Genomic DNA, 14,834 nt, shown 5'->3' on the forward strand with positions numbered 1-14,834 from the left:
ACTAAATGTTGATTAATTGATTAATATCAGCCCTCCCCCTCCCAGGTCCATAGCTTAAGTTTGCTTTCTTTTTCCATTGTGACCCATGAATACCTGTTCTAGTTTCTGTACCTTTTCATGGTCTTTCTAACCTTAGGCAAATCACTGAATAGTCTCCAGCCTCAGTTTTCTTTTCTTTTTTTTTTTTTGAGCATGTAATTTTTATTTATTTATTTAATATTTTTAGTTTTCAGCATTGATTTTCACAAGAGTTTGAATTACAAATTTTCTCCCCATTTCTACCCTCCCCCCCATCCAAGATGGCATATATTCTGATTGCCCCATTCCCCAGTCAACCCTCCCTTCTGTCACCCCACTCCCCCCATCCCCTTTTCCCTTACTTTCTTGTAGAGCAAGATAGATTTCTATGCCCCATTGCCTGTATATCTTATTTCCTAGCTGCATGCAAAAAATTTTTTTTGAGCATCTGCTTTTAAAACTTTGAGTTCCAAATATTCTCCCTTCTTCCCTCCCCACCCACCCTCCCTAAGAAGGCCAGCAATTCAACATAGGCCACATGTGTGTCATTATGTAAAACCTTTCCACAATACTCATGCTGTGAATGACTAACTATATTTTGCTCCTTCCTATCCTATCCCCCTTTATTCAATTTTCTCCTTTAACCCTGTCCCTATTCTAAAGTGTTTGCTTTTGATTACCTCCTCCCCCTGTCTGCCCTCCCTTACATCATCCCACCTTTTTTGTCTCCTTCCTCCTTCTTTCCTGTGGGGTAAGATACCCAATTGAGTGTGTTTGTTATTCCCTCCTCAGGTCAATTCCGATGAGAGCAAGATTCACTCATTCCCCCAACATGCCCCCTCTTTCCTTCCTACAGAACTGCTTTTTCTTCCCATTTTTATGTGAGATAATTTACCCCATTCTACCTCTCCCTTTCTCCCTCTCTCAATATATTCCTCCCTCATCCCTTAATTTGATTTTAATTTTTAGATATCATCCCTTCATATTCAACTCATCCTGTGACCTCTGTCTATATATAATATAAAATATTATATGTGTATATTCCCTTCAGCTACCCTAATGCTGTGGTCTCATGAATTATATACATCATCTTTCCATGTAGGAATGTAAACAAAACAGTTCAACTTTAGTAAGTCCCTTGTGATTTCTCTTTCTTTTTTACCTTTTCGTGCTTCTCTTGATTCTTGTGTTTGAAAGTCAAATTTTCTATTCAGCTCTGGTCTTTTCACTGAGAAAGCTTGAAAGTCTTCTATTTTATTGAAAATCCATATTTTGCCTTGGAGCATGATACTCAGTTTTGCTGGGTAGATGATTCTTAATTTTAATCCTAGCTCCATTGACCTCTGGAATATCATATTCCAAGCCCTTCGATCCCTTAATGTAGAAGCTGGTAGATCTTGTGTTATTCTGATTATGTTTCCACAATACTCAAATTGTTTCTTTCTGGTTGCTTGCAGTATTTTCTCCTTGATCTGGGAGCTCTGGAATTTGGCAACAATGCTCCTAGGAGTCTTCTTTTGGGGATCTTTTTCATGAGGCAATCTGTGGATTCTTTCAATTTCTATTTTACCCTCTGTTTCAACAATCCAGGTAGCAGAAAAACCAACACAAGCAGAACAACAAGAACACTACCAGCATGCTGCAAAAGCCCAGCTTCTTTTGATCTGCTTTACTAAGGAAAGCAACGTTAAGGGGTTGACAAGCTTACTTTAATCCAGCATACAGACATCATTCACTTAGTTCAGGGGGAAAAGCCAGCACCCTGAACTTCAGAGCAAAATACAAACAAATTACAGATATTGACAGATAGACCAAATACAACTCATAGTTGCCAACATCTAAGTTCAGCCTGGGAGCTCATGACAAGGGCTGGCCCAGAGTCACTTGTACTACCACTGCTGTGGGTAAGAGCTCCAAAAAAGAGAAAACCAAACCCTGGTTTTATATCTTTTTCAGGATCAAGGGTGAGTCACACATGCAACTCACCTATGTGACCTAGAATCATCACAAAGAGGCAACTTAAACCCACGTGGTATAAAAGCCTCTGATGTCCCAAGCATGTCACTCATACTCATGTGTAAACTAGGCCTCCCCTGAGGCAAGGAGGTCACCAAGGACTCTCAAATCTAATCAAAGAAACAAAGGCCAAACTCTTCAAGGGCACTTGGTTGAGCTGAGTGCTAAGAGCCCATTTTGTTTGCCAACACACCCTCTGGCTCTAGAATATCAGGGCAGTTCTCCTTGATCATTTCTGGAAAGATGATATCTAGGCTCTTTTTTTGATCATGGCTTTCAGGTAGTCCAATTATTTTTAAATTATCTCTCCTGGATCTATTTTCTAGGTCAGTGGCTTTTCCAATGAGATATTTCACATTATCTTCCACCCTTTGGTTCTGTTTTATAATATCTTGATTTCCTATAAAGTCACTAGCTTCCACTTGCTCCAATCTCATTTTTAAGGTAGTATTTTCTTCAGTGGTCTTTTGGACCTCCTTTTCCATTTGGCTAATTCTGCCTGTCAAGGCATTCTTCTCCTCATTGGTTTTTTGGAGCTCTTTTGCCATTTGAGTTAGTCTATTTTTTAAGGTGTTATTTTCTTCAGCATTTTTTTGGGTCTCCTTTAGCAAGTCATTGACTTGTTTTTCATGGTTTTCTTGCATCACTATTGTTTCTCTTCCCCATTTTTTCTCTAGTTTTCTAACTTGCTTTTCTAAATCCTTTTTGAGCTCTTTCATGGCCTGAGACCAGTTCATGATTTTCTTGGAGGCTTTTGATGTAGGCTCTTTGACTTAGTTGACTTCTTCTGGCTGTATGTTTTGGTCTTCTTTGTCACCAAAGAAAGATTCCAAAGTCTGAGTCTGAATCTGAGTCCATTTTTGCTGCCTGGCCATGTTCCCAGCCAACTACTTGACCCTTGAGTTTTTCATCAGAGTATGACTGCTTGTAGAGTAGAGAACACTTTGTCCCAAGCTTGAGGGGCTGTGCTGTTGTTTTCAGAGCTTTTTCTACACAGCAAGCTCTGCCACACCAGTGCTCCTCCTCCCCCAAGAACCACCAACCCAGATCTGACTCAGATCCAAGCAGGGTCTGCACTCCTGGTAGGATCTGCCACTTAATTCCTCCCAGCAGGTGGGCCTGGGGCCAGAAGCAACTGCAGCTGTAGTTCTGTAGCTGCACCACCTCTGCTGCCTCCAGTGTGGTGGCCCAACCTTGAACTCCTTTCACTCTGTCCCCACACTTTTTCCACTAACCTTCTCTGTTGTCTTTGGTGTTTGTGGGTTGAGAAGTCTGGTAACTGCCACAGCTCACTGATTCAGGGTGCTAGGGCCTGTTCTGCCCAGCTCCCAGTCTGGTTGGTCCAAGTGCAGTTCCCACTGGGCTCTGCTCCCAGCTCTGTGCGGTAGACCTTACCCCACTACCATTCAGGCTGTCCTGGGCTGGAGCCCTGCTTCCCTCTGCTATTTCGTGGGTTCTGCAGTTCTAGAATTTGTTCAGAGCCATTTTTATAAGTGTTTGGAGGGACTTGGGGGGAAGCTCACACAAGTCCCTGCTTTCCAGCTGCCATCTTGGCTCCGCCCCCCCAGTGTCAGTTTTCTTATCTGTAAAATGAAGGAGTTGGACTATATGGCCTTTGGCATCCCTTCCAGCTCTCATCGAGGGCCCTAAGATACTAAGCCTGGAATGTCCTCCTTTCTCTCCTCTGCCTCCTGGCAACCCTTCGGAGCTCACCTCTTCCAGGAAGCTTTTACTGATTCCACTACTTGTTGGTCTTCCCTAGCGTATTGATAATGTATTTTTGCTTGTGTTATCAATACACCCAGCACTGTAAGGGAGACTTTTTTCTTCCTTTTTAGGATCATGAAATCATATATCTACATATGTGATGGAAGGAACCTTAGAGACTTTTTAGTACATTTTACAGATGAGGACACTGAGGCTTAGTAGGCTGTTACTTGGTAATGATTAAACAACTAGTGTTTGAGACAGGATTGAAATCCAGCTCTTCCTGAATCAAAATGAAGCATTCTCTCCTATATTCTGTTGCCTCTCTGCTGACCAAATTTAATGATTTATCCCTATAGTAAATGGGTTCTTAGCCTGCATTTTGTGAACTTCAAAAAAAAACCAATTGGTTTCCTTTGTATTCTATTCTATTTATTTATTTAAAATCCATTTTCTGGGAAGAGGTCCATGGGCTTCACCAGTCTGTCTGTCTGGGGGGTCCAGGACATGCAAAAAAGTAAAAGACTCCTCATAGAACGTAGGCTCCTTGAGGGCAGAGGCTGTCTACCTTTTGTCTTTGATACCCCTAAATTTGGCTCCCTGAGTAGAATGTCACCTCCTTAAGGCAAAATCCTGTTATTTTCATTTCTGTATTTTCAGAGCATAGCACAGTGCTTGGCATATAGTAGGTGCTTTGTAAATTTTTGTTGACTGATAGCTATCCCACATCAAAAATCATTCGCTATTTCATGCCTGCCCACCATCCATTCCAAGCCTCATCTTTTTGAGTATGTGTTAGGGCTTCATGAGAAGTATTTGGCTCAATTATCGAAATGGAAAACCAAAAGCCAAAAACCTAAATCCTTACCTCCTCATCCAGATGAATTCTAAATGTCCTTTTAAGGTCTAAAATCTATGATTTGGTAATAGAAATGTCTTACTTTGAGAGATCCAGGTTACTTCATAGTCATAGGGGTTAGAGGCATTTCTCCTGGGTTACTAGCCTTTCCCCCTCTCAAAATCAGCACATTACCTTCAGTGAATTGCCCCTTTCTCTCAGGGGTCTCTAGGCATCCATTGTCTGTGGTTCTCATGGGCATGTTCCACTCAAAGTATATCTAGCCTTCCCCTCTCTCTCTCTGGGGCTCTCACCACACTCCGGCTTTCTTTGCCCTGACTGAGGAGTCAATTGACTGTGGCTTCCCTGTTGAATCAGCTTTCATTACATTCCTAATAGAATGTGAGTTCTATTATATATCCAATGAATTTTAGAGCTGGAAGTGACCTCAGAGATTTTCTAGTGATGGGATCTCAGAATATAAAAGAAGGGACCTCTAAGGTCAACCAGAATCTTCCACAAGTGGCCATCTAGCCTCCACACTAAGACTCCATTAAGAGTGATCTCACTACTTCATTTCTTTTTCTTTTAAATTAATTACTTTATTTTTAGTTTTTAACATTCATTTCCATAAGATTTTGAGTTTCAAAATTTCTCCACCTCCCTAAGATGGCGTGCAGTCTGATATAGGCTCTGCTCATGCATTCATATTAAATATTTTCAGATTAGTCATGCCGCAAAGAAGAATTAGAACCAATGGGAGGAACCACGAGAAAGAAGAAACAAAACAACAAAATAAAAGGGGAGAAAATAGTGTGCTTCCATCTGCATTCAGAGTCCACAGTTCTATGTGGATAGCATTTTCTATCATGAGTCTTTTGGAGTTGTCTTAGATCCTTGCATTTCTGAGAAGAGCCAAGTCTATAAAAGTTAGTCATTGCACACTGTAGCTGTTACTGTGTACAGGGTTCTCCTGGTTCTGCTCACTTCACTTAGCATCAGTTCATATAAATCTTTCCAGGTTTTTCTGAAGTCCGCCTGTTCATCGTTATTTATACCACAATAGTATTCTACTACATTCATATACTGCAGCTTGTGCAGTCATTCCCCAATCGATGGTCATCCCCTCAATTTCCAATTCTTTGCCCCCATATAAAGAGCTGCTATAAACTCACTGCTTCATTTTACAGAAGATGAGATTGGGGTTTAGGGAGAATGACTTGCCTGAGCTTGCAGAGCAAAGTAATAGCAAAGCCAGTTTTCAGACCAAGGTCTCCTGACTCTCAGTCCATCCTACAGAGGCCATCATAGGAAGTTGTGTGAATAACAAAGAGACCAATGTGGTCTGGAATATCCAGTCAAAGCCTGGGTCAAGCCAAGACAGAACTGGGCCTGTAGACACCAGGGCTATTTTAAGGAGTCTTGGCTTGATCAAAACTGAAAAGAGATGTAGAAATAATTTAATCTCACCTCATTTTACAGAGGAAGGAACTGAGTCCTGGAGAGGCAGGGGTGCAGTGGAAAGAGTTATTTGTGATGCTGGGGAAGTTACTTAAACTCTATGGGCCTCAGTTTCTCCATATGTAAAGTGAGGCAGTCATACCTATTGGACTCTAAGAGACCTTTCACCTCTAAGTTCATAACCTGTGCACCATGGGCCACCTCTCTTTTCGGGAACATGCATCATCTGTTATTGAAAACAAGCTCAGTGTCTCTTTTTTCTCTCCTGCAGGACTCCAGCAATGATCGGGTGTTCCTTTGTGGTCAACAGGAAATTCTTTGGAGAAATAGGCCTCCTGGACCCAGGGATGGATGTGTACGGAGGAGAGAATATAGAACTTGGAATCAAGGTCTGTGAAGTGGTTTCTTCTCCTGGTGTTTTAATTTTAATTTTAAGTTCCTTTTCCACAATTTAATCCTGACACCATCATTGCTTTGATAAACTGGGACATTCATACAATGCTCTTACTTCCAATGTACTCATTTATCTTTGCGCTGTCTTCATAATGTAGTTATTTTATGGATGTGGCTGAGGGTGAATAAGTGACTTGGCACAAGCATACCAATGACTAAGCTGGATCTGAGAGAGAGTTGTGAGTGAGGGCCACAGGATTCAGTCAGAGGATCTGAGTTCTGACCTCAGTTCTGCTGCAAGGCAACCTGTGCAACCTTGGTCGAGTCCTTTAATATCTCTCGGCTTCAATTCTGCATCTATAAAATGAGGAGGTTGGACTACATGGCCTCTGAGGCCCCTTGCGGCCGTACATCCATGATCCGAGAATTTAGATCTTGTGATTTATGATTTAGGAGTTTTCCCCATTAAATTATACTAAATATCACCATGGGCATCTAATGTTTTCATTATTTTGGGGATGATTGAATATATAAGTGGTCACACACATAGCTCTCTCTGTGGCACTTGATGTGATCTCTAGTTACATGGGGAAATGGGCTGTCATGAAGGCTAGAGGACTGGGCTAAGTCAGGAAGGCATGGGTTCAAGTCTGACCATGGGGAACTTACATACTAAGTCACAGACTTCCCAAGACCTATCTACTAAACTAAACCATAGATAGCATCATAAATCTAGAACCAGAAGAGACTTAGGGACATCTAGACCAGAATCATCAACCTTGTATGTGTCATGGACTCTTTGTGCAGTGATGCCTATTCACTCTTTCTCAGAATGATGATTTTAAGTGCACAACAGAAAATATAGAGGATTACTAAGGAAACTAATCATATTTATATAAAGATGCATTTTTCCCATTTATGTTCATAGTCACCTTGAAATCCATCCTCAGTACCTTTGGGGGTTCCTGGACCCAACCTAACCTCCTCATTTTATAGATGAAGATACTGCAGCCCCAAGATGAGAAATGACTTAGCTAATGAAGCAGAGCTGAGGTTCCAACTTGAGACACCAAGTTCATTGCTCTTTCTATTGTATTATGATCCCTTTTAGGCTCTCTGTTCATAGACAAATCTGGATTGGCTTGACGAAATGAAGTTGCATACCAAGACATACCGCAGTGTTAAAATCACAAATGTTTCATGTATCATTACATAGACCACAAAGTCTTAGAATCATAAAATATTGAAGTTGGAAGGAATTTTAGAGATTATCTAATTCTGGGATTCTTAACCTAGGTTGGGTAAACTTTTTAAAACATTCAGATAATTATTTCAACATCATTGGTTTTCTTTGTAATCATCTTTATTTTATTTTCATGCTTAAAAACATTATTCTAAGGAGAGGTCTGTAGGCTTCACCAGACTGCCAAAGGAGTTGATAACTCAAAAAAAAGTTAAGAACCCTTAAAATAGATCAACCTCCTCCTATTATAGATGAGGCAGTATGGAGTGACATTGATGATTGGTGCAGGAGGGAGTCCCCTGATGCCAAAACCTTCTCACTCCAGTAGGATCAGTGGATGTGGTTGGGATAAGGAGGCACAGTTCAGGACTTTGTTTCAGGCTGCTGCCACACCACAGAACCCTGTTTAATCATGAATAAGTTAACCTCATCAGACTTCCACACATACTCTGCCAGGAAGTATGCACAGTTGAGGCTAGCCCTGGGCAAAGCTGTGATGTAAGGCAAGTCATTTCTCTAGTGATTTCCTTTACATCTCTTTTCCTGTGAAATTATTCATCAGTAATATGGTGCAGCTCACTCCCACCCACCAGAAGCCTCTCTAAAAGCCAGAGGTAGGATGTGCTGCCAGCTCCCCGAAACCCAGCTCTGTCTCTCTCTGCTCCCTAGCTGCTGAGGCACCCTAAGAGATAGTAACATGTACCATGTACTAGGCAGCATCCTATCTATTGTCCCAAGCAGAGTTTCTTTGAGAGTCCCTGGGCGTCCCTAGTTGATCAGAGCTCCCACCACCTGTTAGCACAGACACCAGGTCCAATTCCTGTGACCGACCCTTCTTGCTCTTGGCAAGAGAGGTACCATCTGCACACTAACTGCCTTTGGAAACTTGGCCCGGGGCTTCAAAGTTCCAATGAGAGTAATTTGATAGTGACTTCTCCCTTTCCTTCTCCATACATTCTCTTTTTCAGCTCACCCTAATTTCTTCATTTTTCCTTTTTACTCTGTTTCTAAAATCAGTTGCAATATATAGATAAACAAATGAATGAACAAAAGCAATGAATGAATGAGTCTCCTAAATCCTAAGAATGCAGAACAGCTCTTAGCCCCAACAGGCTAAGTTTTGTTTGTCCAGCTTTGTTTTAAGGGGATAATTTTGGTTACCACGCTAAAGGACACAGCTGACAAGCCACGCCTTTTCCTCGACTGAATCTCGCTGGCAAACCTCCAAAGATGCTCAGGACCTGCTTGGGGCACTTCTTACTTTGGGATGTGTGGGAAGTGACGGAGCTATGAGAACGAGTTTTCATGGATCTCAACAGTTTCTATTTGTGCCTGCCTGGCTATGCATTATTCATCATTCTAGGACAAATCCCTGGCTGTTAAAAATATTTCATGCTCTGTAGAGCAATGAACAACTGGAGATTTGATCCATAAAAGAGCCATTTGGGGGTGGGGGGCGGGAAGGAGGGGTTCTAATGGATTGGATTACTTGTGAATTGATTGTTTGCAAATTATGCCCCCAGGGGTCTTAGGGAAGGAGATGAAGCCTGTTCTAGAGCAGGGAGATAGGGAAGTTGGCAAAACTGGCCTTTGATACTGTCCCGGAGCCCTTTTAGTGTCTTTTATTCCTTTTGTGTGTCCAAAACCTCCAGATGCCCAGTGGCCCGATGTTGTCCCTTGCCTCCTTGGGAGTCCTCACTAGGACTTTCTTGATCTCCTTAACTTGTTAGTATTCTCTCCATCTGTCTCAAATTATAAAGTATATACGTACTTGTTTAAATGTTATAGTCCCTCCTTCCCCAAAAAGAATGTAAGCTTCTTGTGGACAGGCATCATTCTTTGTGTCTCCAATCCTAGATCATGCATTTTTACCTGCTTTTACAGATAGTTTTGGACTTGAAATCAGGAAGACCTAATATCAAATCCTACCTCTTACTAGCTTATACTTACTAGCTATATGACCTTGGGTAAGTCATTACTATCACCTTCCTTCTTGTGTTGTTGTAAGGACCCAGTCTTTTTGATTCCAGGCCTGGCACTCCATCCACTGCACCACCTCGCTGCCCCAAGTTTGATATTCTGAATGTCTTCCTCCCTTCTGCCTCCATTAGAACTTGTTCCTCTGATGGCTCCTCCTATAAGAGTCTTGATAGGTTAATCTCTCGAATTTATTCCCAAAAAAGTGTCAGTAGTTTATAATGGCTTAAGTCCTATGGTAGAAACAAAAAACATTGGGTTTGGAGTCATAGTGAACTCATCTACTTTTCATGTCCTCGTCTTTAAATCTCATTTCCTTCTGCATAATGAGCAAGATTCCTGGATCATGTGTAAGGCCCCTTCTAGCTCTATATTCCTATAAAATCCTAGATTCTTTGTCGCCAGGGTGGAATCATATTATTTTTAGCACTAGAAGACATTTTTATTTTATTGTGAATAAGCTTCCTTTTTCTGTTATTACTACTTGGGTTTTGTTTTTGCTAAATGGAAATTATGTTTATTTTTAATGGTTTATTTTGCAACTGTTGACTTTACCGAAGCTACTAATTGTCTCCATTTGTTTCTTTGCTGATTCTCTGGGGTTTTCTGTGAAAACTATCTTGTCATAGACAAATAGGGAAGTTTTATCTCCTCTCTGTTTATGCCTTTAATTTCTTTCTCTTGTCTAATTGGTATTGCAACCATTTCTAGAACTAGATCAAATAACAGCAGGGAAAGGACATTTGCATTTTAATAAGTCATTCCTGGGAATGTAGCACTTCTGCCAGAGGAATAATGCTAAGGTGGAATTACTGACAGAGGAACAGGCTAGTGACCAAGATTCTTTTGGGATTAGAGGGTCCTTTTACTGGTCCTCATTTATAGGCATAATATGTAATGTGGGGTAGAGGTGTATAGGCCATGTAGGTGGCCTTCTACTTGGCATGTGTATCAGGTAGTTCTTTTGCAGAGAAATATTATTTATTTTTAACACTGTGGAGTCAAATTATTTTTTTTTCCTTTACTTCTCTTTCTCCTGAGTCAGAACAGTTTGTACTGCGGTTTCTTCTCCCTATTTTTGGTGTTCCTATAGCATTTAATTTAGGAGTGTTAGGTCTATGAGCTATTATAATTTCCACTGAAATTCATATTAAGAATCAGCTCTCAGAAAAGATGTTTTTTGTTTTGGTTTTAGGAGGAGAGGTACAGATAATGTTCTAATAGTATCTAACTAATACACATGGTTCTGGGAGGGAGAGTGAAGGAAGAGAGGTCAGTGGTTACACCCGTTCCTCTCCTATACAATTAGCCCCTAAGACTGTTAGATCATCCTTGTTGTAAAAGCGGTTCATTGGGTCACAAGGATCTTCCTCCCCTACATACCCTTGTTGGCTTCTATTTGGAGGAAAGAGACTGACAGGCACAAGCCAAGCCTGTGCTGTGTAGGATGAGAAGATTAACCTAGGTTGTAATTCAAGCTTTCTGTTCTACTCTTTCCATGTCTTCCCATGAAATCAGTTATCATGGTGTGAATATCTCCCTTGTGGCCAGAGGTACAACTCATGCAGCATCTCTGTGATCTGTACCAAAGATGAAAGAAAGAAAGAAAGAAAGAAAGAAAGAAAGAAAGAAAGAAATGAAGGAAGCCAATCAATGCACAGATACCAATGCACCTTCTACCTGGTGACCAACAGCATTTAAAATGAAGAAGATTTACCTTTTAGAGAGCATTCTACCTTTCTGTCCTACTTGTAGCTAAATAAAAAAAATTGAGCAAAAAGGGACATATTAAGGGTGACCCTACGTATAATATATATCATATAATATATATGCACATATTTGTGTGATACATACTTATTATACATATATATATATGAGCTTATATTCATTTGAGAGACAGCATGCAAATGTCTATACATATATACATATATATGTGTACATATATACATATATACATTTACTTATTTATGTGTATGTTGTCTCTGTTGATTGAAAATAAGCTCATATGTTATAATTACATACATACATATATTTATAAATACACACATACATATATATGTACGTGTGTATATATACATAGGCATGTACACACATATATACATACATTAATGTGTGTTTTTCTCTTAATTAAATATAGGCTTATTATATAATAAATATGTACACACATATATATTTGTAAATACACATATATACACACACATGTGCATGTATATATACATATGCATGTATGCACATGTACTTGTTTATGTGTATATTTTCTCACTTGATTGAATATAATCTCCTTGAGGACAAGACTAGTTCATTTAAGTCTTTGTATCCTTAATTCCTGGCACATAGTAGACCATTAAAATGCTTGCTTGTTGATTTGAATAACATTTAGTAAAGCACTTTGTAAACTTTAAGGTAACATATATATAATATATATGATATATATATATATATATATATATATTATATATGGAGTCTATTGTTAAATTGAGAGGAAGTATGGCATAGTGAACAGAGAATTGCCTTAAAATCACAAAGACCCAGATTCAAGACTTGCCTCTGCTAGAAATTGGCTGTGTGACCCCTGGACAAGTCACTTGACCTTATTTACAAGTGGGTTATCCCTCTCCTGAATGACCCTGGTACTCTTTGAGCATATTGGTACCAATGAGCAAGACCAGTACCAGGCTCACTATCTCCCAACCTACAGCTGGCTTTCAGCGTTTCTGATTTCACTGTATCTCATATATGAATTTGGAATGGAGATGGTGATTGGACCTGCAATTTTATTGATATAGGGAACTACCAGGGGAGGATGCTCCCTGTACACATAACAATTGGCACCTTTTCTGTAACTTCTGGTCTTAGAGTGACTTGTATATGTCAGAGTCAGGATTTGAAACCAGGTCTTCCTGGTTTTAAGGCCAGCTCTCTATCCATTGGGCCACACTGCGTCCCACATGTGATTTGAATCTATCTAAATCTTTGTGCATTGATACTGAATCTGAGAATGAGAAAACAATGGCCTAGAGAACTGTTTTGTTGTAATTAAAATTGTAATTAATGGAAATAGTTCCTTCTTCCAGCTAAGTCTTACTAGGCTCATGAAAGGTGGTTATAATGATGGGGAAAAAGAGAATATTCACCAATATTTATTTTCATAGAATTGGAGAAACTTAGTGTTGGGAGAGACCTCAGAGGCCATCTTGTCTAATCCCCTCATCTAGACATGAGCACACTGAGGCCCAGAGACGCAACTAGGTCACACAATAGAATAAAGCACTGGGCCTGGAGTCAGGAGGATCTGAGTTCAAATCCAGCCTCAGATAGTTATTAGCTGTATGACCCTGCACAAGTTACTTAACCTCAGTTTGTTTCAGTTACCTCATCTGTAAAATGAGATTAAGAATAGCTCCTCTCCCTCACCCCGTCCCGGGTTATCGGGAGGCCCAAATGAGGTAATATTTGTAAAGTGCCTAGCACAGTGTCTGGCACATAGTAAGCACGATCTACTTGTTAAGGATTATCATCATCATCATCATCATCATTATTAAATGATTTACCCAGGATGGCACGAGTAATGTTATAGGCAGCATTTGAACCCCGGTCTTCTGACTCGAGCCCCAATATTGTTGCCACTATCACATTCTTCTTCCCTTAACCCTCTATGCCAACCTCCTGGTAAATAAGTCCTCCAACCCCCTGCTCACACATTTCCAGGGATGGGAGCTTAGGACTTTCCAAAGCCACTCATTCTATTTTGGGATAACTCTTGTTGTCTGCCCTAATTGTTCCTTATATCCAGCCAAGATCTTTTTTTAGTTCTGCCTTATGTGTCATAGCCTGAGACTGGGCCATAGAACAGATGGGGTTAACAGGAGCTGGGTAAGAGAGCCAGGAGCCTGCTGGTTTCACCAGTGAACAGCACCAGCCTTATTCAGGAGCCTTGCTGGCCTTAGCATCTACACTGAATGGGAACAGTATACTCAATCTTTTCAGTCAATCAATCAGTTAGTCAATTCACAAGCGTTTATTAAGGGACTGCGGCTTTTCCATTTACGAGTCTTTCACGTGTTTGTAGATGTCTACTGTGTCCAGCTTGAGGCTTCCCTTTTCCAAGTTCAACACACCCAGTTTCTTCAACCAATCCTTACAGGATGTTTGCAGATTCTGCGCCACCTTAATGGATGTTTCAATTTGTCAATCCCCCTCATAAGGCAAGGCAGCCATTAAAGAAACTGAAGCTCAGAGTTGCTCATTGCATTGGCCAGAATCAACATTCGAAGTCAAGATGGCAGCCCATAAATCAAGATGGCAGCCCATAAGTTTTAGTCTTTTGATCCAGTGCTTAACTCATTTTCCCAAATTGTCTCTCTACCTAGAATTTGTGTATATTTTCTCTTATTAGTGTTAACTTATCCTTCCCTTTTGTTGAGGTCCTATAAAATCTCACCACTTAGTGGCATTCTGTGTTGCTTAATAACATGAAATTGGGAGTTCTCCCTACCAATCTCATGTTATCAAGCGTGCCTCCTTCCTGTGGCTTTGTCCATGTCAAGCCACACCTCTAGAGACTTCGTTCTGGCTTTGATGTTTGTCCGTTCATCATCACTCTCTGGGCGTGGTGGTACCACCAAGAGCCTCTCTGTCATCTCCTCCTTCTTACTACATCTTGTGCACATAAATAGAATGAGGCACTTTGTCAAGTGCTGGGCTGAAACCAAGACCCACCATATTTATGGGATTTCTCTCGTCTACTAGTCTATCCTATTAAATGATGGAGAGAAGTGAGTTTGATCTGTGTTCATTCTGGCTAATCATGATAATCTCTTTCTAAAATGCTCACAAGCTATTGCTTCTAGAGTTTTGCTGGGGGCTGACATCAGTTCAATTCCATTAATTTTTTATAAAAAGCCTTTTATTTAGTAGCTGTAAGGTCCCAGGCACTGTGCTATGTGCTGGAGAAACAAAGCTCCTTAAGACGCTTAAGGCCAGCATTCTGCTCACAGGAGCTCTTCAGCTGGGGCCTAAGAACTTATTTTTTATATTTCAGTAATTATTTCAATATAATCAGACTCCTTTGTAATCCTATATAGTCCGTATTAAGTATTTAAAAACATGATCCTTAGCAGAGGTCCATAATCTTCACCAGATAGTCAAAGGGACCCAAAACACAAAAAAGGTGAAAAATCT

General features: G+C 40.4%; 1 protein-coding gene across 1 annotated transcript in view; it reads left to right on the forward strand.

Moving 5' to 3' along the window:
• Window positions 1–14,834, forward strand: part of GALNT17 (polypeptide N-acetylgalactosaminyltransferase 17) — a 315,475-nt gene that overhangs the window by 199,729 nt on the left and 100,912 nt on the right. The window contains 1 exon segment of the mRNA XM_036768136.1: window positions 6,312–6,429. Within this exon segment, the coding sequence (XP_036624031.1) occupies window positions 6,312–6,429 (118 nt within the window).

Source organism: Trichosurus vulpecula, chromosome 7, assembly GCF_011100635.1.
Source record: "Trichosurus vulpecula isolate mTriVul1 chromosome 7, mTriVul1.pri, whole genome shotgun sequence".
NCBI classification, from domain to species: Eukaryota; Metazoa; Chordata; class Mammalia; order Diprotodontia; family Phalangeridae; genus Trichosurus; species Trichosurus vulpecula.